We start from the raw sequence: 24533 nt of genomic DNA, 5'->3' as shown, positions 1-24533 counted from the left end.
AATCCAAATAACTTTGTGCGATATACATATGACCCGCATTATGCAAAAATTGGTCTTATGCCATAATATTTGCAGCCAGAGTAGTGCAAGCCCAACCTGTGCATCCGCGCCGTCTGGTCAAGAGCTATCCTGTCCACTTAACCTTGTGTGACTTTATAGTCTGAAGCTACCCTGGCTGCACATGGCATAACACACATTTGGGCACAATGCAGCTTAAATATTTTATACAGTGAAGAATTTGTTCAAGATATATACGAGAAAAAATAAATATGTTTATCATTTTATTTTTCTATTTTGATAAAATCAAATCATATTTTTTTCTGAATATGAATTAAAACAATCACTAATTAATTACACCTATCTCTGTATGAAAAAATCTTAGAAATTATTATTATAATATATAAACCAAAATTATGAATGCAAAACAAAATGTACTGTTTCTCTGAGAACATCTTCAAAAGATTATGTCCCTTTATGCAAACAAAAATGAGTTGAATTGCTTCAGACAAACTTCATTGTAGATAGTGTTCACTGTTCAGCATTTGAGAAACACGTTATGGGCAAATCAGTTTGTGCAAAAATTTCCTGAAACTATGTTATGACAGTGTCAATGGCAAATTACATGTGTAAAAAAACAGGCAAGTAATGCTTCACCATTGGCATTGTACATGTTTAATTACCTCATTCATACACACATAACATAATTTATTGTTATGCACATCAATGCGTTACTACAATGAAAGTCCCATAATGTTCAAGTCATCAACAGATTAGCACTAATAGTTTTTTTTTCTGAACCTGGAATGTTAACTTTTTAGTCTAGCAGTTAAATGAATTATAAATTGGTCCTTGACAGACAGGTCCTATCAGCCAATTTACAAACATGGCTTATAGCATCTTTTGGCTATGAAGTGGACACATGATACAAATGGGCATTGATACCTAAAAGATAGCAGGCCTGATAAATCAACACATACAATACCTTGCTTACAGCTTCAAAAAACCCACTTCAGATTCACATAAGCACAATATACTACATAGCCATGGTTGCATAATATACAAAACTGACAAACAATCAACCACACAAATTGTTTTAGAAACAATAGGACTTATATAAATTTCACTTGCACTCATTTAGTAATAAAATAATTATATGCTTTTAATAAAATACTATTTACATATATACACAAATAAATAGCAGACATTTAGGCAAAATGTAACAGTGATGGGAAACAATATCACCGTCATAAACTAAGAACTACATTTTTTTGTAAATGTTGTATCATGGAACTACTATTGATTATTGAAAGGGCAAATGCAAACAAGAGCTTTTCATACAAGTGATGAATACCCCCTGACAAAGCATGTCATACTAGAAAGCAAGTTGTAATGATAGATGATAGAAAGTTGAGGAGGGCATAAGTATTATTTAGCAATTTTTAAAGTAGGATAATAAAAATTACACATGCAAAACTTCATATCATAGTGTACAAGTCATACATGTTTAAAGGTTGTCTGTTGAAGTGTTGGAATACTTTGTACTACAACTTTGTGTCTACGGACAGACAAACACCCATAATGAATCCAGTATACAACCCTTGAAAACGTTGCATGTGGAAAAATAGTAAGGCAGTCGATGTATTTAAATAACTGATGTTTCTATAAAGAACTCAGAACTTGTATTTTCAGATAAAATGTGGAATATCTGGAAACACAAATCTTAATGTTCAGACATGCCTTCAAAATATACAGGTAGCAGTAGCACATTTTTGTATGCCCCCTGTAGAGTGGCATACAGCAGTTGAACTGTCCGTCAGTCTGTGCTTCCGTCCGAAAACTTTAACATTGGCCATAACTTTTGCAATATTGATATTTGGCATGCATGTATATCTCGTAGAGCTGCACATTTTGAGTGGTGAAAGGTCAAGGTCATCCTTCAAGGTCAAAGGTAAAAAAAAAATCAAAGCAGCGCAGTAGGGGGCATTGTGTTTCTGACAAACACATCTCTTGTTTGTATATATCTTATGCCTTAAAATGCTTATAAGACCATGACAATTCATTACCTACTTCCAATAAAATTAATTTTATAGGAAAATATACTTCAAATCTCAAATCATGATTGGTTAATGCACCTGATTAAATATTTATGCTATGAGAATTGTGATCACCATTCCTTTCCAAGAGACTGCCATAATTGCACATTCAATTTATTATGTTTCTGTTACAATAGATGTTATCTGCATCTAAAATTTCAAAACATAAACAGGAAAATATATTTGCTTGTCTCTCAAACAAGAAAACAATAACCTATAAATACAAAATCAGAGATCGGGATATTTTTTTCTCTGATGGGATTACTGCCCCATAGATGAAAAAAACAATGGGCACTTACAAAGTTGAATGGGCACTTTGCAATAATGAATGGGCGCTTCTCAAGATTGATTTCGGGTAAAAATTACAGACAAGAAAATCAGCGTCAGTAAAATTGCAACCCCATCAAATTTATTTCAAAGTCTGTAATGCAACTATATTGTTTAACATGTTAATTAAATTAAACAAACCCGATATTATAGTAGATAAAAATAGTATTACCTTGCAATATGATAATTAGTATAAATAATCCAATAAAACACTGCCATTATTTACAATATATGTGTTTAGCAATTTTGTAAACACGGGCGTCCGCCATAGTTTATAGGAACTGTACAGAAAGTTTTCTAATCAGTATATCTCGGAAAATCATGGATAAATGCATTCGTCGTTTCAATGCTTAGGGCCGAGTAATTTCAGCAAATTGGAACTCAACTTGCGTAAAACACTTGCTCAATTAACCGTTTAACTAACTCCACCTCCGTTCTCTGCAAAAGATTCGAAGGCAGAGCTATGCATTGACACACGATTGGTTCGGCATGTTAATTGCTAGACAAAGGAAGCAATTTTGTCAGCGCGAGAAATTTGTCGCTTTATTGCTTCAGACAGGAAGCGGCTTTCCTTTGATGACGTCAAACTGTAAACTCACACAGTGCAAATTTTCGGAAGACTTTAACTGACTCTTTGTTTACAATTCCAGTACAAAAAACACTTGCTTACATTAGACGTTGGATTAAATTATCAAAATAAAGCAAAAGCGAAGTTGAAAAACATGATTTAATTAATTCGCGTCAGTTCAAATAAGACGTTTTGCGTTGTAAATCAACGAGTTTTCATGACAACAACAACTTTAACAAACATTACCGCAACGATGCAGGGATTAATCTACCTCGATTTTTTTCATAAACGATCTCATAAGTCGAGTAAGAGCAAAAAAATAAAATGTGTAAGAGTAATTTATCTTATATAAGATTTATGCAACGGGCATCGCATTGCGTAATGGTGCGCATCGCATTAGGGAAATGATGCGCAGTTTTTCGTTTATATGGGAAAAGAACGCACTGCGCACCTTTATCCCAGTCTTTGCAAAATTTGGCTTTTTTAAGAATTTAATTTAACACATTTTACAGACCTGCATCTAGATTGATATTGGAACTAAAAATCAAACATTAATGATATAAAATGATAAATGCAAGAATCAGAATCAGTAAAAATATAAGTCAAAGTATCCATATGGCAACATTGAAAGACCCTATATTATATTCCCCTAGCTTCCCATTCACCAGGGATGTTATAAGTCAAAGTATTCATATGGCAACATTGAAAGACCCTATATTATATTCCCCTAGCTTCCCATTCACCAGGGATGTTCAGAAGTCCCTGTCGACCTGCATGAGCCTCGTGATGACATGGTTCAGGGCGGTGAATGTGGGGGAGGAACTGTAGTGCTCAAGGAAGTTCTTGCCTTCCTCCAGAGATGCAGCAAGGTTCGGGTCCAACGGAATACAGCCTGCAATGAAGACAAAAGGGTTACATAGATAAACCAGGTTAAATAAAAGTGTAAAGTGTCTTCCCGCTCTGCACTAATACAGGCTTATCTCAGCTAAACACTTTCTGCTTTGATGGTATTTCCTGTTTCAGGAAGTCTCTTTTAAACATAAATACGCTCTAGGTGAAAAAAATGTCCCCGATCAACCTATGCGGACTACTTGGTTTTCCCACATCTGGTACTAATTGTTTTAAAGTATATTTTAACAAAAATTTAAATAATTTTTTTTCATCACTTCAAGAATACAATGTTAACAGGTTCTTGTACACAATTATTTAACATCTTAAAAACCCTTGTGCTATAGGTAGAACTAGATATGTCACACATGGGTACCAAATGACTAAGTTGGACAAGAAGATTGTATCATGCCAATATTTGACCATTTACTTACTAGTGTGACATTGACCTTTGAACAGGGATAGGTGTTGAGAGCAGGAGAGGCATACACACAAAGTGTCTATGAACTGACGGATGGACATGTATAATCCTTAATGACTCTTTTGAGCATGTTTTTAATGTCTATAATGGCATGCATTCTCACTTAAGCGATAAGTGTATGATCTGTATTAAGCAAATAGATTGTAAATTATTGTCCTATAAATAGCCAATACTTCCATAATTTGACAATAGATTATGTGCATACAACAGATGGAAAAGAGCCCTTTCTAAGAATGCAAAGCATATGTAGATCGGTGTGAAATGCACATATCAACATAGATACCATGAGTTTAATGGAACCATTGCAAATGAAAAATTATTGGTGGTTATATAATCAAATGAATGGAATTTTAAAATCCTATCAAAGGCTGGCAAAGAGTTTGAATTATTCCTTTCAACCACTGTAAAGGTTGCCGTTGCCTCATACTTACCTAGAAATGGTACATGGGCTTGCTTGGCCAGTGCCTCCCCACCTCCCTTGGAGAAAATGTTGGTAACTTCCTGAAATATCATCCAAACAGTGTTGTGAAATAGTACCTGGTAAATCATTAAATCATTGAAACAGTTACATTTAACAAACACGTATAGCATTAAATCAATTAAAGTATTCATTTAAATTGCTGTATAAAATTATTGTTCATCTACCCGGTAAATATTTTAAAAGTTGTCGGTCCATGCAACTCAAAAACATAAATGTTTAAAAAATAATGAATAACATCGCTATATGCAGCAAGCAGTATAGTTTATACAGAAATGCGGTTATGGTGGATATATAACCTGGGACAAATATGACATAGGTATTTTTTCATTATCTAGACAGACTATCAATTAACCTGCTAGCCATGAATATATTACTATTGCTATGAAACAACATTCATGTTAACATAATATTATATAAAACAAGAGCTGTGCTTGTGAAACAAGGGACAAAATTGTCACAAAACCAGGTTTTCAATGTGAAAAAAAGTCAGATAAAGGGAGACAACTAAAACTGAACTGATTTAATCAGTTCAGTTTTAGTTGTCTCCCTTTATCTGATAATTGTTTATAATTAACCCCATTTGTATCAAAATAAATATATTTTTAGTCGTGGTGACCTTGACCTTGGAATGATTAACTTAATTCTTTCGTGCCACACACCGTCCCATGATGGTGAACAAATGTGCCAAATGATTTTAAAATCTCACAATGAATGACATAGATATGGCCCAAACAAGCTCATTTATGGCCATTTTTGACCTTTGAACTCAATGTGTGACCTTGACCTTGGAGATATCGACGTAATTCTTTCGCGCGACACACCGTCTAATAATGGTGAACAAATGTGCCAAATGATTTTAAAATCTGACAATGAACGACAAAGTTATGGCCCGGACAAGCTCATTTATAGACATTTTTTGACCTTTGAACTCAAATTGTGACCTTGACCTTGGAGATATCGACATAATTCTTTCGCGTGACACACCGTCTAATGATGGTGAACAAATGTGCCAAATGATTTTAAAATCTCACAATGAACAACAAAGTTATGGCCCGGACAAGCCTGTTCCGCCCGCCAGCCCACCCGCCGACATTCGCCAATCTAATAACCAGTTTTTTCCTTCGGAAAACCTGGTTAACAAAATGCCCCCTACTGTGCTTTGAAGCCATATATTTGACCTTTGACCTTGAAGGATGACCTTGACCTTTCACAAGTCAAAATGTTCAGCTCCATGAGATACACATGAATGTCAAATATCAAGTTTCTATCTTCAATATGTCAAAGTTATGAGCAAGGTTAAAGTTTTAGGACAGACACACACAATGACATACAGACAGGCCAAAAACAATATACCCCCTATCATTCGATCCGGGGGCATAAAAATGTACACTTGCCAACTTAGGCTAATAATACATGAATACAAACCCCACAACAAGGGCAGGCAAATCCACTCATGTTTTCAACAATTCCAAGTATGGGAACCCCAGTTTTACGGCAAAATGTTAGCTCTCTTCTCACGTCTCCTATTGAAACTCCCTGAAAAATAATTTACAATTGTCAACATGAGATTACGTATAATAAGTTGGAAAGTATGCATACCCAGCCAGATAATAACTGAACAACAACATCACAAACTAATTTTCTGAACTTGAAGCTGTGGATCTTTTTTTATAATTCAATAACCAAACACTTTTGCACATAACACAAAATTGAAAAATCCAAATACATGTACTTTCATATATTTTCAGTTGATATCCATGACAACATTCGATTTTGAATTTGAACCCAAGGATTATGCATGTGTAAACAATACAACTGACTATTCTAGACACTGGACATACTTACCTCTCATTAATAATTAATTATTTTTGTCTTCAATAACTCTCTTATAGCACTTCAACACACTTTGAACACAAAAAGTACACTATTACTATTTTTTAATTACTGTACAATATTTTATACTTGTTGGCTTAAAACATCACACAGACATCCCGAGATTCAGCCATCATAAGAATCAAAAGATTGTTTTATCCTGAAAATCAGTCTTCATTAGAATCAATAGATTGTTTTATCCTGAGAATCAACCATCATTATAATCAATAGATTGTTTTATCCTGCACAATCATTCATCATTAGAATCAATAGTTTTATCATAAACATCAACCATAATTAGAATCAAAAGATTGTTTTATCCAGAAAATCAGCCAACATTAGAATCAATAGGTTGTTTTATCCTGAGAATCAGCCATCATTAGACTCAATAGATTGTTTTATCCTGTTAATCAACAATAATTAAAATCAGTCAAAGTTTTATCCTGAAAATCAGTCAGCATCAAAATTAATAGATTGTTTTATCCTGAGAATCAGCCATCATTAGAAAAAGTCGATTGTTTAATCAAAAGAATCAGTCAGCATTAGAATCAATAGATTGATTAACAACATACATTTCACTATAAACTCACAGTTTCTCTCAAAAGCCATACCTGTGGTGTTGTCACAAGTATAGCGCCATCTGGACAGTATGCCTTGAGTCCCTCAACCACTGTTATGTGTTCATCAGAGGTACCTGGGGGTGTGTCTATTATCAGATAGTCCACGTCTTTCCATACCACATCACTTAAGAACTGCTTGATCATAGCTGTAATTAATCAATAGACAGGCTTTGATTGACGACTTGTTTATCGACTCAGAAAGCATGGACTTTATTATTTGACCGAGTTGTCTCGTAAGGAACAATCCTTTTACTGCATATAACGTTTGTTGGATATTGACCAGAAAAGTCATGGTTATACATCAAACAGCAATTGGTCACGTGCATCAAAAGTTCTAGTTAGACTAAAGTGCACAAAATACTTGAGCTGCACTCCGGGAAAATGGGGCGTAATGCATGTGCATAGTGTCATCCTAGATTAGCCCTTAAAAGCAAGTCTCTTCAAAACAAAAATCAAGTCTATACATTCTAATTTTAGAACAACTCTTAACACTTATGTCTTAAGCCCCATTTTCCCAGAGTGTGGCTCGTATGTAAGCTACCATTCTTCTTTGGACCCCTCCAGACTACTGCATCATCCCTGCTCTCAATGAGGAAGCCTATAGACATCACACCCAGTCTCTGCTCCTTGTCAACATACACTGGCAGCCACCTGCAGGGTACATATAAACAGGGACAGGCTAGTCTAGGGCAACCATATACTGGTCGTACTGTACACAACACTTACAGTTTACTTCACTGTACGTGACAGTGAGGACAATCAAAACAAGCTTTTAATTTTAGCCATGCACAGGTGAATTGTGACCAAGATTTGCTCAGATTTTCAGATTTGTATCGAAGGGCTTTGAACATTTTTTGTTTTAGGTAATAAGTATAACATTTGGGGCTTGATTGGTCGAGCAGCCAATGTAAATGACGGTTCACTGTAAGCATACAGACAAAAATCAAAGGATGTATCTTATTATAAGGACTTCATATTTTCACAAGACTCACAAAAATATTAATTTAGTTTTAACTAGGAACATGATTGAAAAGCTCATTCTGTGTAAAATTACCCCTCTGGACACTGGTGGACATCCTGCCCATCCAGACCAAACATCTTTGGAACACTGGGACCACACAGGTCAATGTCTAACAAACCCACCTGTAAAAAAAGCATTGGAAAGCTTTTTCAGACATTCAGAATTAAGAGACATTAACAGTTTGTTTTTTTTACTTTCCACTGTAAATTGATTAAATTTAGTAAAACATGTTGCAAAAAACATAACATAAAAGTTTGATAAAACCATAATTTGTAGAAGCATTTTTCAAAGAAGCAAAGCAGCCCTAAAGTTTACATGTTGCTGACATAAAAAATACTGCTTGTTGCTGCTACATTGTATATCATTACTTTTTTGCCAGCCTGCTTGAGACCAAGAGCTAACTGGGCAGCAACTGTACTTTTTCCTACTCCACCTTTCCCAGATAACACCAAAATGACATGCTTCACCGTAGACAGGTGATCTGAAACCAGAAGAATAACCATTGGGTAGAATGTTACACAACAACGAACATCTATAGCTCAACATTTATAATCATGATGAAATCGCCATCGCTATTCTAACATAAATTCAGGATATGGGCTTTTTCTAAGCAAGTCCATATTAATACATGCACATGTTGTATGCGCAGTGTTTCCACATGAAATCCTGTCCATCTGAGCTAGCTCATTACAATCCATCATTTATCCCATAAAAATATTGATTAAACTTGATCATGGTGAACATTTATAGGTTATCTTCATATTGTCTGACAAATGATTAAATTAGAGTCTGCATAACCTCTATGTTGGTCATATTTAAGATGTGACCAAAACGAGTGACAAAGAGCTTCAAACTAGGGATATTTCACACAAAACACGGGCTTCATTTTGACTCCACAATGCCATCATATTGTTATTTCCTGTAATTTATCTGACTGTCAAGACAAGCTGCAATACAACTGTATTACCTGACCTTTTAGATTTTAAAGTGACCTTGATACCCAGACTGTACTAAGAGAAGAAACATTTACAGGCCACTTGTACATTTAAACAACCTTAATTCTGCATTTGCGAACTATAATTCAGTTTTATTGTTCAATCATAATATACATTCTAGTACTGTTCTTAACGTACAATTTAGTTCTTCTTGCATGCTTTAAACATTTATACAAACATGTGCATTGACAAGGGTCATAAGATGGTAGTTCGAATAAAGGCAACTAAGTTATAAATTAACACCAGAACATCAGACACTCAGGTGATACAAAAGTAGAGCAGCATTTTTAAAAACTTTTTTGCTACTATCGTCAATTCTTAACTTGGAGGCCCAAATTTGATAATGGATTATTATCATGTTTGACATGCAATTTGATGTCAATGGTAACAGGTATTGTGTTTGTTACAATGTATTATATTGACTGAACTTGATTTAATAGGCTTTTGTGAGACAATTAAAAAAAAGAAGTTTTTTTCCTTTACAACAAATTTCAAGCTGTATGTATGTACTCATAAAAGCTCAAAGCATTTAAGAAGACTAGTATGGTACCAAACTTAAGTGTTCAGCAAGGGATAAAGGTATAATGCATGACACATCACCTTATGGTCAACATTTGTCATGTTTTTAAATTGGCTGATGAGAAATAACTTACAGTGCAGAAATTGTGTTATATGTAAAATTTGAATTTGGACCAGTTAGTGTGAACTTGACCTTTGAACATGAGACTTAGATCATACAAACAAATTAGTATTTTGTATGTATCTAGGTCCGGTAATCCTCAACTGCACTGATAAAAGTAAAGGCCATAATTATCATGTGCATTGAAAAGGCAGTAAAGGGTTTATGCTTATTTAATCAACGGGTCATTTTAAAAACGTTATTTACCCTACAGTTCCCTCGTATTGTTGTTTTTGTCTCCTGGTATTGATCATTTTGTTTACATTAAGAATGAGGCTCTAGTGATGACATCACACGCATATGATAAGCTGTGAGTGTTTTGCTTATCATACATTATTACGCTTCAAACAAAATACAAACACAACCAAAATGACAAAACCCCCAGATTAAATGCGTTTCAAAATCTTACTTTAACTAAAATAATCCAAATGTATCCATATTTCATGAATTTTATTGTTCCTCTTCATTAAATATATTCATATATATTATTATGTTACCATGATTGGGCAAAAATTGTGACTTCTTAAGTGTTCACAATGTATCTCTATAGCCAAATAAGGAAAACTGCCCCCCCCCCCCCGGCAGCCATGTTATTCAACTGACCGGAACAATTTTCGAACTCAACTCTCATATCAAAGAACAAATGTTCTGACCAAATTTCATGAAAATTGGGCCAAAAATGTGACTTCTAGAGTGTTCACATGTTTTCACAATATACATATAGAGAAAAATACCCCGCCCACCGTCGGCCATGTTTTTTCACCAATCTGGACCATTTTCAAACTCGGCCGAGATATCAATAAAACCAATGTTTTGACCAACTTTCATGATGATTGGGCAAAAATTGTGACTTCCAGAGTGTTTACAAGGTTTCTCTATAGCCAAATAAGGAAAACTGCCCCGCCCACTGGCGGCCATGTTTTTCAACGGACCGGAACCACTTTTGAACCAGATCAACATATCATTAAGGCAAACATTTTGACAAAGTTACATGAAGATTGGGCATGAAATGTGACTTCTTCAGTGTTTACAAGGTTTTTCTTTTTTTTGACCTAGAGACCTAGTTTTTGACCCAGCATGACCCAGTTTGGAACTTGATTGAGATATCATTAGGACAAATCTTCTGACCAAGTTTTATGAAGATTGGACATGAAATGTGGCCTCTAGAGTGTTTACAAACCAAATGTGGACGACGGACGGACGAAAGACGGACAAAGACCGGTCACAAAAGCTCACCTGAGCAATCAGTTGAGCTAAAAAGTTGAATAACTGTTTAAGTAAATATACAAGGGACAAAATTGTCACAAAACCAGGTTTTCATTGTGAAAAAAAATCTGATAAAGGGAGACAACTCAAACTGAACTTTTTAAATGAACAAACAAAATTAACACCCTTTGTAAGTTTGTTTTAAAATAAATCTATTTTTAGTCGTGGCGACCTTGACATTGGAGATATTGACGTGATTCTTTTGTGCAACACACCGTCCCATGATGGTGAACAAATGTGCCAAATGATTTTAAAATATCATAATGAATGACATAGTTATAGCCCAGACAAGCTCATTTATGGCTATTTTTTACCTTTGAACTCAAAGTGTGACCTTGACCTTGGAGATATCGACGTAATTATTTCGCGCAACACACCGTCCAATGATGGTGAACAAATGTGCCAAATGATTTTAAAATCTGACAATGAACGACATAGTTATGGCTCGGACAAGCTCATTTATGGCCATTTTTGACCTTTGAACTCAAAGTGTGACCTTGACCTTGGAGATATAGACGTAATTATTTCGCGCGACACACCATCCAATGATGGTGAACAAATGTGCCAAATGATTTTAAAATCTGACAATGAACGACATAGTTATGGCCCGGACAAGCTTGTTCCGCCAGCCCGCCAGCCAGCCCGCCAGCCAGCCAGCCAGCCAGCCCGCCCGCATTCGCCAATCTAATAACCAGTTTTTTCCTTCGGAAAACCTGGTTAAAAATATCTTCAGTGAATCAATTTTTTAAGTTTTGTTGGCCTATTTCCTATTAAAATGAAAAACTATCCCTTTCTGGTGTGAAGTCATTATACGATAACCAAGCGCGTAACGAATGTGGTAAAACACGCTGCAAATAAACAATTTTGACATGGATTTAAAGTGAATTCCACTCGATACGCGGATAATAGTGCAGTCCGAAAATATAATAACAAGCAAAAATCCTCAGAATTGATTATGAAAATATAGAATATAGTTTTATTCAGCATGTCGATTCTTTTACACTTACATTTTTAAGTTCATTTTAACAACTTGTTACTCAATCAGTTCACTCATTCTTAAACAATCAGGTTACAATATACTAAATACTCGTTTCATGTAGGGCTGTACTCCAAAAAAAAAAATATAGTTTACTCGAAGGCATGTTTTACATCTTAAACTATTGTTCGGGTTTTATCTTTCGGAGATAATGGTAAGGCATAAATAGGTGTTCACGACCGAATCCCTGAAATATGATAAACTTGGAGACTTAAGTAAAGCCTTGCACTGAAAAAGGTTACATTCCATTAAGAAACAGCCGAAAAAAAAGTGCAAAAACAGTCGATTTTGATAAGTGTCAAGTTCTTTTTTGGTTTGAACATGACATATCTTTTTTATTTCATAAATCGATTCCGCTTAGAATGGCCTTTAAGAAAAGGTATGGTTATGGGGGTCTCTATGTGCAAAATGTTGAATTTATTTTCGCTCAAAGATGTCGCTTTTACATTGAATTATATAGGGAAACTATTTAGTATATTGTGACCTAAACGCAAACCTGGCCTAGTCACAAAGGAGCTGTATTTACAGAAAATCATCATTTTTGGAGTGGGGTATTACGTGTTTTGGCAAATTTCACGGCATAAACGCGTTTGTTTCATGAATTTAAGGAGCATTGTGAGTTTTTAAGAAAATATGTGTTTTCAGAGGAAAATAAGAGGAAAACCGTACAAAAACTCAACTTGAGCATCTCAAATCGCAACAATTTGTGCTGAAAGAACTCATGAACACGTTTTAATAGTTGTTTACTTCTTTTTCTACATAGCTTGTAACAATATTCCAGTATTTTGACCGATTGTTATTATTTAGGGTAATCGTTTTTACTCCTGAACGCCCGTTATAAATCAAAGCTCCGACCGCGAAAACCCATATGGCTTATCAGGCTTTATAATAAAATGCATTTTCAAGCATTTCTACATGAAAGATCAGTCTGAAATTTGGCATGCACATAGAAAATAGGTTTATATGTATAGAGAAGTGCTTATTTTTCGCGATGTTAACAGTAAACGTTGTCTTATAGGTTACAATATACTAAATACTCGTTTCATGTAGGCTGTACTCTCTAAAAAAATATCATAGTTGACTCGAAGGCATGTTTTACATCTGAAACTATTGTTCGGGTTTTATCTTTCGGAGATAATGGTAAGGCATAAATAGGTGTTCATGATCGAATCCCTGAAATATGATAAACTTGGAGACATTAGTAAAGCCTTGCACTGAAAAAGGTTACATTCCACTAGGAAACGGCTGAAAAAAAGTTGCAAAAACAGTTGATTTTGATTAGCGTCAAGTTCTTTTTTGGTTTGAACATGACATATCCTTGAAGGACCAAATTCCTTGGGGGTAAGAATCGATTTTTAAAAAGATGTGAAAGTAAACAAATACAACACAAAATTGTGTACATACCTTGATGGAAAAATCCTCTATTTACATTTACCAAACCGAATTTGGCAAATATGTGCTTAAATAAATAAGATTCGGCTTCGTAAAGTAGCCCTGGTCGAAGCCGTCTGCCTTTTTTTAGAGAGGACCTAATTCCGGTGACGTCATTCAAAGGGAAATTACTCAAACCTAATGGTGTATTTAGGCCAAGCAACTGCTATTTGTTAGTATTTCTGTATATTTTTTTTTTAACTTGGAAATATTCTTTTTTTTTTTTATAACAGTAAAAATATATAAACTTATTTACAATTAGTTTATGCATTTGTATTTTCATTCGTTTTTTTCTTCCTTATCACAACACAAACAGAGTAAAGTGTCACCCCTCCTTAGAGCTCCAACTTATAAATATTCTTTTAAAATAACTCTTTTAACTGTTTTTCTGGACCCTCCTCTTCAAATGTTTTGGCTTTGCCTGAATTAGAAATTGTAAAAGCAGAGAAAGTGATAGGGACCATTCAGCAATTAATTGCATATAATTGAAAAAATATGAAAAAGTAGTCTAAGGGATATGACCAGCAACCTTATAGAAAAAATAGGTTGGCCTAATTGAAAAAACTTAAACTTCCGGTCTACTTCTACGAGTGAACTCCAGCCGACAATGCAAACTGACTGTCACATGTTTAAAAGCGAGTTTGGGACCAAATAAAGGGCTTTAAAGGGGGCCATGAATTAGGAATAGTAGAAAACATACAAATTAAGGTGTGAGAAACATTTATACACGAGTGTTACCTGTTTTGGTCTCATTTCGAGCGTCTTTTCGTAGGTGACAGTTGCGCTAGCATCTGTCAATATTTACCGAACTGCGCGTGCGTGACGTCATCTTAACTCTCCCGATACGAGACAAAAACAAATGTCACCGGAATTCGGACCCCCATGGAATTCGGGCCTTCGAGGATATCTTTTTTATTGCATAAATCGATTCCGCTTAGAATGGCCTTTAAGAAAAGGTATGGTTATGGGGGTCTCTATGTTCAAAATGTTGAATTTATTTTCGCTCAAAGTTGTTGTTTTTACATTGAATTATATTGGGAAACTATTTAGTATATTGTGACCATGTAGTCCAAATTTTTGACGCTCTTAAATATTAAGCTACTTTTTATATGGGTAATATTTGGAGCGTACAAAGGGGGAAAGACCAAATTAATGGTGGGAATTTTTCGTTCTTTGTCTATATTGTTGCGCATGGATTTTGTGCGCAACATTCAAGCCCCGATATAAGACACTTAATATCAACGGATTGCAATAATATTTACATACCTGTGTAGATAATTCATTTTTCGATAATGTTCCGTAAAAATTATGTAATGACACTTTGAATTTTGCACGCCTGAGCAATTTAAATCCAACCACTATTCAATTTTTCAATATCTCTCGATTCGCTCGCTGTGTAGATATAAATCGATAACACGACCTCCATGTAAAGCATCTGGTTTAAAGTGGAAAAATAAAGGCGTAAAATACAGTTTGCGTTCGTCTGTTGTGGTGCAGCGCGTTACATAGTAAACCGATGTTATACTTTTCTGGATTAATTTAGCATTGTTTTATTTCTAAATTGACAATTAAAAAGTTCTGAAATAAATTACATCTTTTATTTTTATACTGTACATAAACAATATTGATACAGATCGTACAGTATACCGCTAGCAAGAGGCAATGATTTTTTTAAAATGGGAATATTTGAATGATATTTGGCATTGATGTTATACTACTTAAAACAAACATAATGATGTCTTTCTTTTTTTATTAGGATGAAAAATAGATTTTTTATGATTTTTTTAAAACACGTAAAAAAATAGGTGAATTTTTCTGCTGTTTTTTCTGCCAAAAATCTGGTTCATTGCCAGCAAACAACTGACATTTGCATTTAACCAGCTATTTTGGCCATTTATAAGTTATTTTTATCTATGTGAATGCCTTTTTAGATATAAAACACATTAAAACATATTAATAACACGTATTTTTTATTGGTTTTGCACTTTTTACTGCAAAGTTTATGGCAAAATAAGGGGGCATACAAGTATATATTTATGTGCGTGAATAGCCTTTGTCTTTACTGCTATCAACAACAACTCTGCAGCTTTTTTAAGGTTTTATTTTCAATGATAACTAATGGTGAACTAACACATAATTTGTTGACACAATTTATATTTGTTGTGCATACACAATATACAAATACTTGTGAAATGTCCAATTACCCGACATTACATAATGATGAATTAAAATGACACATGCCTCCCAATCACGATGACGAGTTGTTCAAATTAAAAAAAAACAAACATTGTTGATGTTGTTTTTTTTGTCAGTCAAAGGTAGCATATAGGCAAAAACTAATCCCAAAGATTGAATTTTTTCATAAGTGATGATTGATGAATCATTTTACTTCAACTTCACTCTCACATGTCAGACCGACAGTGTCACGAGCAGACATAGTGGTCACTACAAAACAATTAAATTCTTATGGGGACTTTCAATAGTTTTGACAAGTTTTATATGTTGTTCACTCAATTAAAATAAATTGTCCATTAGGTAAAATAAGTTCTCAAATTATAAATACACCCCAAGAACAACAGCCAATACTTAAATAAGGTTAACATGCAGACAATAGTTCACTGCCACACATGTTTAACAAAAGTAAAATCATTTGCTTCATTAAATAGGTTCAAAAACCAAAATTCTTCTTATTTAAATAAGACCTAACACTAGTTATTTGAACTTCAATGTATCTGTAAGTATTTTTCCTAAGATAGGTGACTAACAAACCTATCCAATGGTTTAAAAAATCTTATATTCAGTTATCGCCTATGGCGATTTCTTCCTGATTTCTTCTCTTTTCCCCCCCGCTGCCTTCAGCTTCTTTGCCTCAATCTCCTCTATCGGGGCGCATTCACAAACGGCAGTTTCTTGCGGTACTCTGTAACATGTAAATGAACATTTGAGCTGCACTCTGGGAAAACGGGGCTTAATGCATGAGCCTAAAGTGTCATCCCATATTAGTCGACACAGGCTTATCAGAGACAACACTTTCTGCTTCAACTGGATTTTCTTTAAGAAGGGACTTTCTTAAACGGAAAATAGCTTAAAGGTTCATTGTTTTTACCATTCAAGGCTTTTTTAAGGCTGTTGGGGGAAGGGGCCTTAGCCTTCATATTATATAGGAAAAAGTGTGTGAAACCCAAAATTTGGGGATACAACTCACGCATTGTTAGTCATAGGGGAATGTAATTTCCAGGTGTAAGTTTCTTTTTTTGGGTTAAGTGCATGAATATAATGAAAAAAATTGAGAGGATGTAGCCTTTTTATGAAAATTTCCGAGGGATTGTAGACTAGATTAGGCTACAGCTTTAGAATTAAAAAAAAAGACTGCTCTTCCTTATCTTGTGATATCAGTCTTCTTAAACTCAATTATGTGATATCTGTCTTTTTAAACTACATTTTGTGATATCTGACTTCTTAAAAGTATAACAGTATATATTTCAAATGCATAAACATTAGTGAATTACAATAATGATGATTAATTAATGTTGATAATAAATGTATTTCAAAATGACCGATACATTGCCATAAAATAAAATTACATGGGGTTTTTGTTTCAAAATGTCATTCTGCTGAAATGTCATTTATATACTAAGAATAATATTTATTGGTTAAAATTGCATATTATTTTTTATCTAGTACCTGATGCGGAAGCTTCAACTTTTCAGCTTTTGCAGCCCGGTCCTGTGTAAATTGACCTGGCTGCGGTGATACACGCTCACTGTGAGACTCCGAACGCTCACTGTTAGACTCCGACCGTTCACTGTCAGACTCCGAACGCTCACTGTTAGACTCTGAGTCAAACTCTTCCCAATCCTGAGACTCTGACTTATTAGTATCAAACATATGTCTGCAAAAAGAATAATTGAAATCAAAGAAATAATATATCTACATAATATAACTAAAATACAGTGACTGTATCGAATTGTTGTTCACATCCGACGTTAAATAAAGATTCTTGTATCTTGTATCATTAATGCAATATCCGAAATACTTGCTGTCCGAATAGTGCAAGTCTGTATTTTGTATTATCGAAACGTCTATTTACAGATATACGAATGAAATCTACCATTACGATATAATGTCAACATAAATATATCCTTCAATGATGTTTAGCACGTACAACACATTTTTTGGCAACTTTACAGAGCAAAAAAAGAACAATTGATATTTACGTCGTATGAATTTTCAACAACGGCGGCCATCTTGCCATTCATGAAATGGGTCAATAGTGGGTCCATACATTAGCAACAACCAGCAGAATTACGGCATTTTGCAAAGCAATTAGTGGCATGAATGGAAAGGAGAATGATTAACCTTCAAAATAAAAGCAATTTTTCTACTGGGCAATGTATCTTACCTATTTTTCTCGATCTCGGAAATTTTCTTAGGCTTTCTTTTAATCTTCAACGCAACTGTGTGGAAACGAAAGTGCTTTGCCCGCGAACATAAATGTATTAACTTATATGATTAGTGGTTATTTTAACCATATCCAATCGAAAACCACCTTTAAAACGACGTAATTCCGACCCCCTATCGGCACTATTTTTATGAACGAGATTTCGCGCAGGAATTGTTCAGTAATAAATGAGCCGTACGCAGTTGCCTCCCTTGTGCCCATCGCTAATACCGCCCTATTTAACGTAGAATGTAAGTACATAAAACAACACAGACAGAGGTACGAAAAAGACATGCATAAACACTTGCTGAAACTTAGAACAGTGAATAGAAACTGCACCATATCTGTTTTGAACATACGCTTATTAAATCGACAAAGATTAGCATACTAGATCTAGTTAGGTAAACGTCGGTGTTAAAAGCTCATGTTAAATAAAATTACGCGTACACGTTACACCGTAATGCCTTCTTCTGATTGGTTCATATTTAAATCAGTTTCATGACATGGCTACAGGTCAGTGATTGTTTTGCGATTTAAGCAGAAGTTTAACTGAAGAATTTATGCCTTTCTAACTTCGAATCGACGATATTTGATGTAAAAATGGACTTCTGAATTAAAACTGAATGAGTTGGTAATGTTATTTTGCAATTTTACACAAATTGATGAAAATTTAAACTTTCTGGTTTCCACCACATAAAAGGTCCTTCAACGATGAGACGTTCCAAAGAATTTAGCCCATATAAAAAGTATCTCTAAATTCTTTGCGCGTCTTATAAATGAGACTATGTGACCATGATGCTGACAGTTATGTCACGAAAATATATTGCGCATAATCATTTTCAATTTAATACGTGTTTACATCGTCTATCTAAATAGTTTACTCAAACATATTAATATGTTTATTTATAAAACGATGACGATCGAATGATTGTGTCGTGATTTGAAGTGAAATAAAAACACTACATTATAAAGTAAAGAATTTTACCCATGGGCGCCGCCATTTCGAAATTTATTATGCGGTGGCGAAGCACAAAACACCCGGGTTCATCGTGAAAACGTATATCATCATCAGTACGCTAGGTAAAAAATCTAATATGATACATAATTTTACGGACAAAGGCTGATTTGATAACCATGTATTGTAATAAAAATTTGAAAATTATTGTGTACAAAACATTATAATTGTTTAAAAAAATACATTAAAATATAATTAATTAAATTCATTAATTAATTAAAAAAAATAAAACAATAAAATTTTGATTGATCAAGTGTTTTACATCTGTCAAGCTTTTAGATCTTATATTTAATGAGTGTGTGCATTTTTAGCCTCTAGAATTCATATTTAAAGATAGTTTGGTGGCTGCGACATATTGCATATGATGTTCGCTTAGCTATTCGGAGAGCTTAGTATTGATTCACTAAGTGGAAGCGTTCTTGAGATCACCATTAATACACCAAATACTGGTCCTAGGCAACGGCACAAAATCTTCTATTTAGAAGGAGTGCTGTATCAGAAGAAAAAACAGATCGTTTTATTATGTCTCAATGCGACACAGATAAATATAAATGAGCCACATATGTACATCTTTAGTTTCTTTAAAAAAAGCATATTAATGAATCTGAATTAATACATTTATTACGGACACATTATTCTAAACATGACACAAAAACGTAAGTTCAAAGAGGGCAACACAATGAAATCAGATCCATTTTCAAATGACACTGACTGTATAGCATATATATAGTCACATATAAATATGACACAGATGAAATCTAAATAAGACACATTTGCATCTTTCATTTCTTATTTTTTTTTAGAACGTGGTCACATATAAAGGGTCACATTTAAGGCACAGATAAAATATAAATAAGAAACATTTGCATCTTTCATTTCTTAAAAAAGCATACGAATCTAAAGCGATACATTTATTACTGGCCATTTTTCTAAAATTCGACAGAAAACATAAAGTAAAGAGGGAAACACAATGAAATAAGATCAATTTTCGCATGACACTGGTTGTAAACAATGCAGTCACATTTATTTTCTAGCTTGCATTAGTTGCAATTATATTATATATTATAATTATATTTTATATTATATTAAATATTATAATTAAATATTATTATATAATATTGAAATTATAATCCTTTAAATTTAGAATCAATAAAATTTCTTAATATTAATCATTTTCTGCCAGTTTACGATTGAAATCAGTTATGTTCTGCAAACAATTTACTGTCCCAATCCCATACTATGGCCCATTGTACGAATAAATTTACAAAGCTCCCGATGACCAGCTTGGTACTCCACACTCAAACTCCTCAATCTCTATTGGAGCTGTCCATACACTCGTTTCTTCTTTCTTGGCTGGGAATTGCCTATTTCATTTTGGGCAATCGCTGTCGCAGCAAAACGCTCTTCCCGTTCGATGCGCTTTATTAACTTCCAGATGTGCGAATGGTGGTGTGCTACTAAATGTGTTAACCCGTTGTTCCACCCTTCACGCTGGTTGTTTATTTTATGCGTGTTGTTAACAGTTGCATCAAACACGTTCCAATCACACGGCGGGAGTCTTGGAGGAGTGCGACGCAGAATATTGTTCCCATTTCTCAACATATGTCTGAATCTGCTATTCACGTAAGTGGAGTCAAAGTAAACCAGAATATCCTCTCCCTCTGTCATGCGAACATTTCTCAGGTAATCAAGCCCTGTCGGAACATCTGCTACCGGTAGAAATGCGAAACCATCCATCATTCCACATAAGTGCTTGAACTCATCGTTGGTCTTGTAGACATCAATCAACCATACCTAACTCCTGAATCTTACGCCATGTAGCTTGAGACAAGTGGTCTAACATCCGTGTATCCCAAGATGTTCACCAAAAACTAATCGAAGGGATCGACGAAGACTTATTTCAAAGTCCACCAGAACACTGACGAGGGCCGGTTGGTAGCCCACAGCTGTACATGTGTTCACGATGGCTTAGAATAATCCTTCATATGTTGTTTGCTGTGTGTCTGGAAGCAAGGCAAACACAGTAGGTACAGTAACAGTGCCTGCAGGAACTTGGATCACAAATAACTGTTGGAAGTGTGCTAGTGCCATAACGAAATTTTTATCCATCAGCCATTGGTTTAAATCAGCTAGTTTTAAAGCATTTGGTGTGTGGTGAAACATCAATTGACTGTCCTGTCCTATGTCAAACAAAAGGAATGAATCACCTTGGCGGTTGTTTTCCCATTGTCCTTCTATGACAATGTCTCTGCAATTATCAGGCACTTTCGGGAATTATTTCGTTCGCTGGTTTCAGATGGTCCTTTTCCAGATCTCAGCGGATTGGAGTGATCTTCAGCATCTACAAGGCTGGATGTATAGACAACGCCGGTTTTATCATGGCTCTGTTTTGCCTGTCCCTTTATATTTTCCCTGACTTTAACTTCTTCAACTTGAACTTTGTTAGGTGGGTGGTCATGTTCATTGGTTTGCTGACAGGTTGCCATCTCAATGTCTGAACGGAGAGAACCCGGACAGCCCAATATGCGATCGGTACATGTCAAAAAGATGGAGGAGTTAGATGAAGATTTCTTGGTATAAAAAATATGTTTATGGCACAGTTTGTATTGTTCTTCATTGGAGCGTATCAGCTCCAATCTTTCTAATCAAGTTCTTAAAGTCTTTTTATACAAACAATTGTAATAATTCAAGAACTAAATTCAAAATACACTCAAAGTTATTTCCTTCACATTTACGCATTAAGTTCCATTTCTAATAAAGCATAATTAATCGTACATGCATGATCAGTTGTCAAACGAAAGTACGGTTGATATGCAAATGTATTATTTTTCTCTTTCCGGGATATTGTTTTAGTATGTTGAGGCTGCATTAACAAATATAAGTGTATATGAAGTGAAAACACCAAAAATAAACAACGGTTGCGATAGACACCCATAAACTGTTAGATGCCCATAATATCAATTTAAAGTCTCTATACCGCTCAAAATCAACGGAAATTTCGTAAAGTATTTCATAAAATAAAGTTAACACCTAAACAATCAGTGTTCCTTATAGCAATAGCCACAATTTCAACGCTAGATGTGGTATGATTACATAGATTTTTGTAGATACAAAATGCTCGTTTTTATTTATTTGTGACCACAATAAATTCCATGTTAATTTCCTGCGAATATATCTATTGATACGACACACGAACACTAACATGGTACCATGTTAAAACCATAATAAAAACGAGCATTTTGTATCCACAAACATTTATTTTACCAGACAACATCTGGCGTTGAAATTTCGACAATGGCCATAAGAAACAATGATTTTTAATTGTTTAGCTTTATTTTACGAAATATTGTACGAAATTTTCGTTGATTTTGAGTAGTAATGTTACTTTAAGAAACTAGCCATATAACAATACAGTTTAAGCAGTTTTAACAAAGTCAATTGTAATTAAAAATTGCATCTATTAAAGATTTTCTCCAAACCAATTATAAATTTACAAATCAAAGAATAAATATCAAACGTTTTTTTTTTCAAACGCTTAATTATTCAATTATTTTTGTTTGGTGATTCGAGCACAATTAATCCGTATCAGTTGACATAACAACCATCAAAACCCTGCTTGTTTTAATAATTTATTGTCCTAAAATATCAAATGATTCCACCACAATAATTAAAATCCGATAGTTTTTAGAAGGAAGTTCACAAGTTTTAATGACTCATTCATCAAAGACACAAAATCCCAACCAATGAACATGAGGCATTATGTACAAAACAACAAAATTACACTATAAATGTATTATTTAAAAAAATATGTTCAATTAGAAAATTTCATATGTAACATAAGCACAAAATGTTATTCCTGCAATACACAATGTCCTTATAAAATAATTGCTCAACACGCTATTTTACTACATGTATATTAATCTTACATTCCGGTCATATACACAGTCGAAATAGTACATTAAACGTTTGAATAAAATTCGATAAAGAATATTATAGATAAAGATATGATATTGACTTACAGTACAACGCGGGGTGCCATATTGTAAATGTGTTTTTTAAGAGCGCCAGCTGTGGGGTTTCACTGAGCAGCAGACGAGCAAAGCAGGCAATATACATGTACATTTTTTGTATATAACGTTGGAACATGCAGACGACATGAACAAAGTCGGAAAAAATGCTGTTTAATTAATGTTAAATATATTTTTATCTTACCAGTGGTGGTGTGGGGTGTTCAGCGTAGAGTAAGTACTTTGTTGATTGGCAGCAGTTCCCACGGTATGTCAGGCACAACTGGTTCTCACCTGACACTAAACTCTCACTTCTAGTTCGAGACCTTTTAACCAACCACACCTGGTACCCCCTTATGTTGGCGGGCAAAACGAAGTGAGGTGACTGGCACGTTTTGTACGACCAGTTGCACATTCTCGGAGAGGGGACGGGCGCCGCCAAGATTGTCTTAAGATCAATGAAAGAAAATGACGAGGAAATGCAACAGAATACAAAGCGGGATCGGTTGGGGCCCTGAATAATAACGACCGCGCACTCTACCGCTAGTCTCCAGGGTAGATGCGTCAATTGACCAGTCGCCAACTCCGCCCACATTTTGTCGATCAGCCAATCAGATATCGATTTTTCACACACCCCTCAGCAACGCTTATCTGGCCGCCATTTTGTCCGACAAACAAAGCGTGTTGTACATATGGAATGGACGCACTTTTTAAGAGTTTAAACAGACTTTATATCAAATGCATGATCATTACTGTTCGATCATTATTCAAAATTGTAGGTGCTATACATACTTAATAAAAGGTTTTTATTTTATCTTTATTTCTTGAACAAATGAACGAGTAATGAGAAAACAAACACAATAAATAGTTTAACCACACCAGGTGTGTGTTCTATAAAACGTGTTATACCGTTTGATGCACAATATTATAAAGCAGTTTGGGCAACATAATAATTGCCACACGTGCTTATTAATCTCAGCGTAATTGTCGATGATTAATAAATAACAGTATGTTGCGTGGATCTCAGAATGAAGGAACATTAAGGCATTGTTAGGTACTGTACACAAGAAAAGAAAACTATTTAATTACTTAAATGATTTCCAATTATATATTTATTTTCTGTGGATCATAAACAAGGGAAATCATTATAAATTGTTAACTTAAATATTGTTTTAACTAAAGTAAAAACAACAAAAAGGTGATTTCAACGCGGCTTAGCCAGCTTAAAGCGACTTCAAGTTTTACAAAGCAGTTTAGTTTAGTGTGAGGCTTTAATAATTTATTTTATAGAAAAGAGCATAATACATCATTA

General features: G+C 34.5%; 2 protein-coding genes across 2 annotated transcripts in view; both read right to left on the bottom strand.

The window, feature by feature from the left end:
* The window catches only part of LOC127868716 (40S ribosomal protein S14), a 138690-nt gene that overhangs the window by 82943 nt on the left and 31214 nt on the right, over positions 1-24533 (bottom strand). The gene's annotated exons all lie outside the window — the stretch shown is intronic.
* On the bottom strand, positions 269-19273 carry LOC127868701 (cytosolic Fe-S cluster assembly factor NUBP2 homolog). The gene is made up of 8 exons (XM_052410697.1): positions 19185-19273; positions 8720-8832; positions 8385-8473; positions 7872-7981; positions 7322-7476; positions 6264-6374; positions 4789-4858; positions 269-3880 (listed from the first exon to the last, which is right to left on the bottom strand). The coding sequence occupies exons 1-8, from the start codon at positions 19198-19200 to the stop codon at positions 3741-3743; spliced, it is 804 nt and encodes a 267-aa protein (XP_052266657.1). The 5' UTR covers positions 19201-19273; the 3' UTR covers positions 269-3740.

This window comes from Dreissena polymorpha, chromosome 2, assembly GCF_020536995.1.
Source record: "Dreissena polymorpha isolate Duluth1 chromosome 2, UMN_Dpol_1.0, whole genome shotgun sequence".
Classification (NCBI taxonomy): domain Eukaryota; kingdom Metazoa; phylum Mollusca; class Bivalvia; order Myida; family Dreissenidae; genus Dreissena; species Dreissena polymorpha.
Note: the sequence above shows the minus strand (reverse complement) of the source record. Positions and strands in the feature narration are given on the sequence as shown.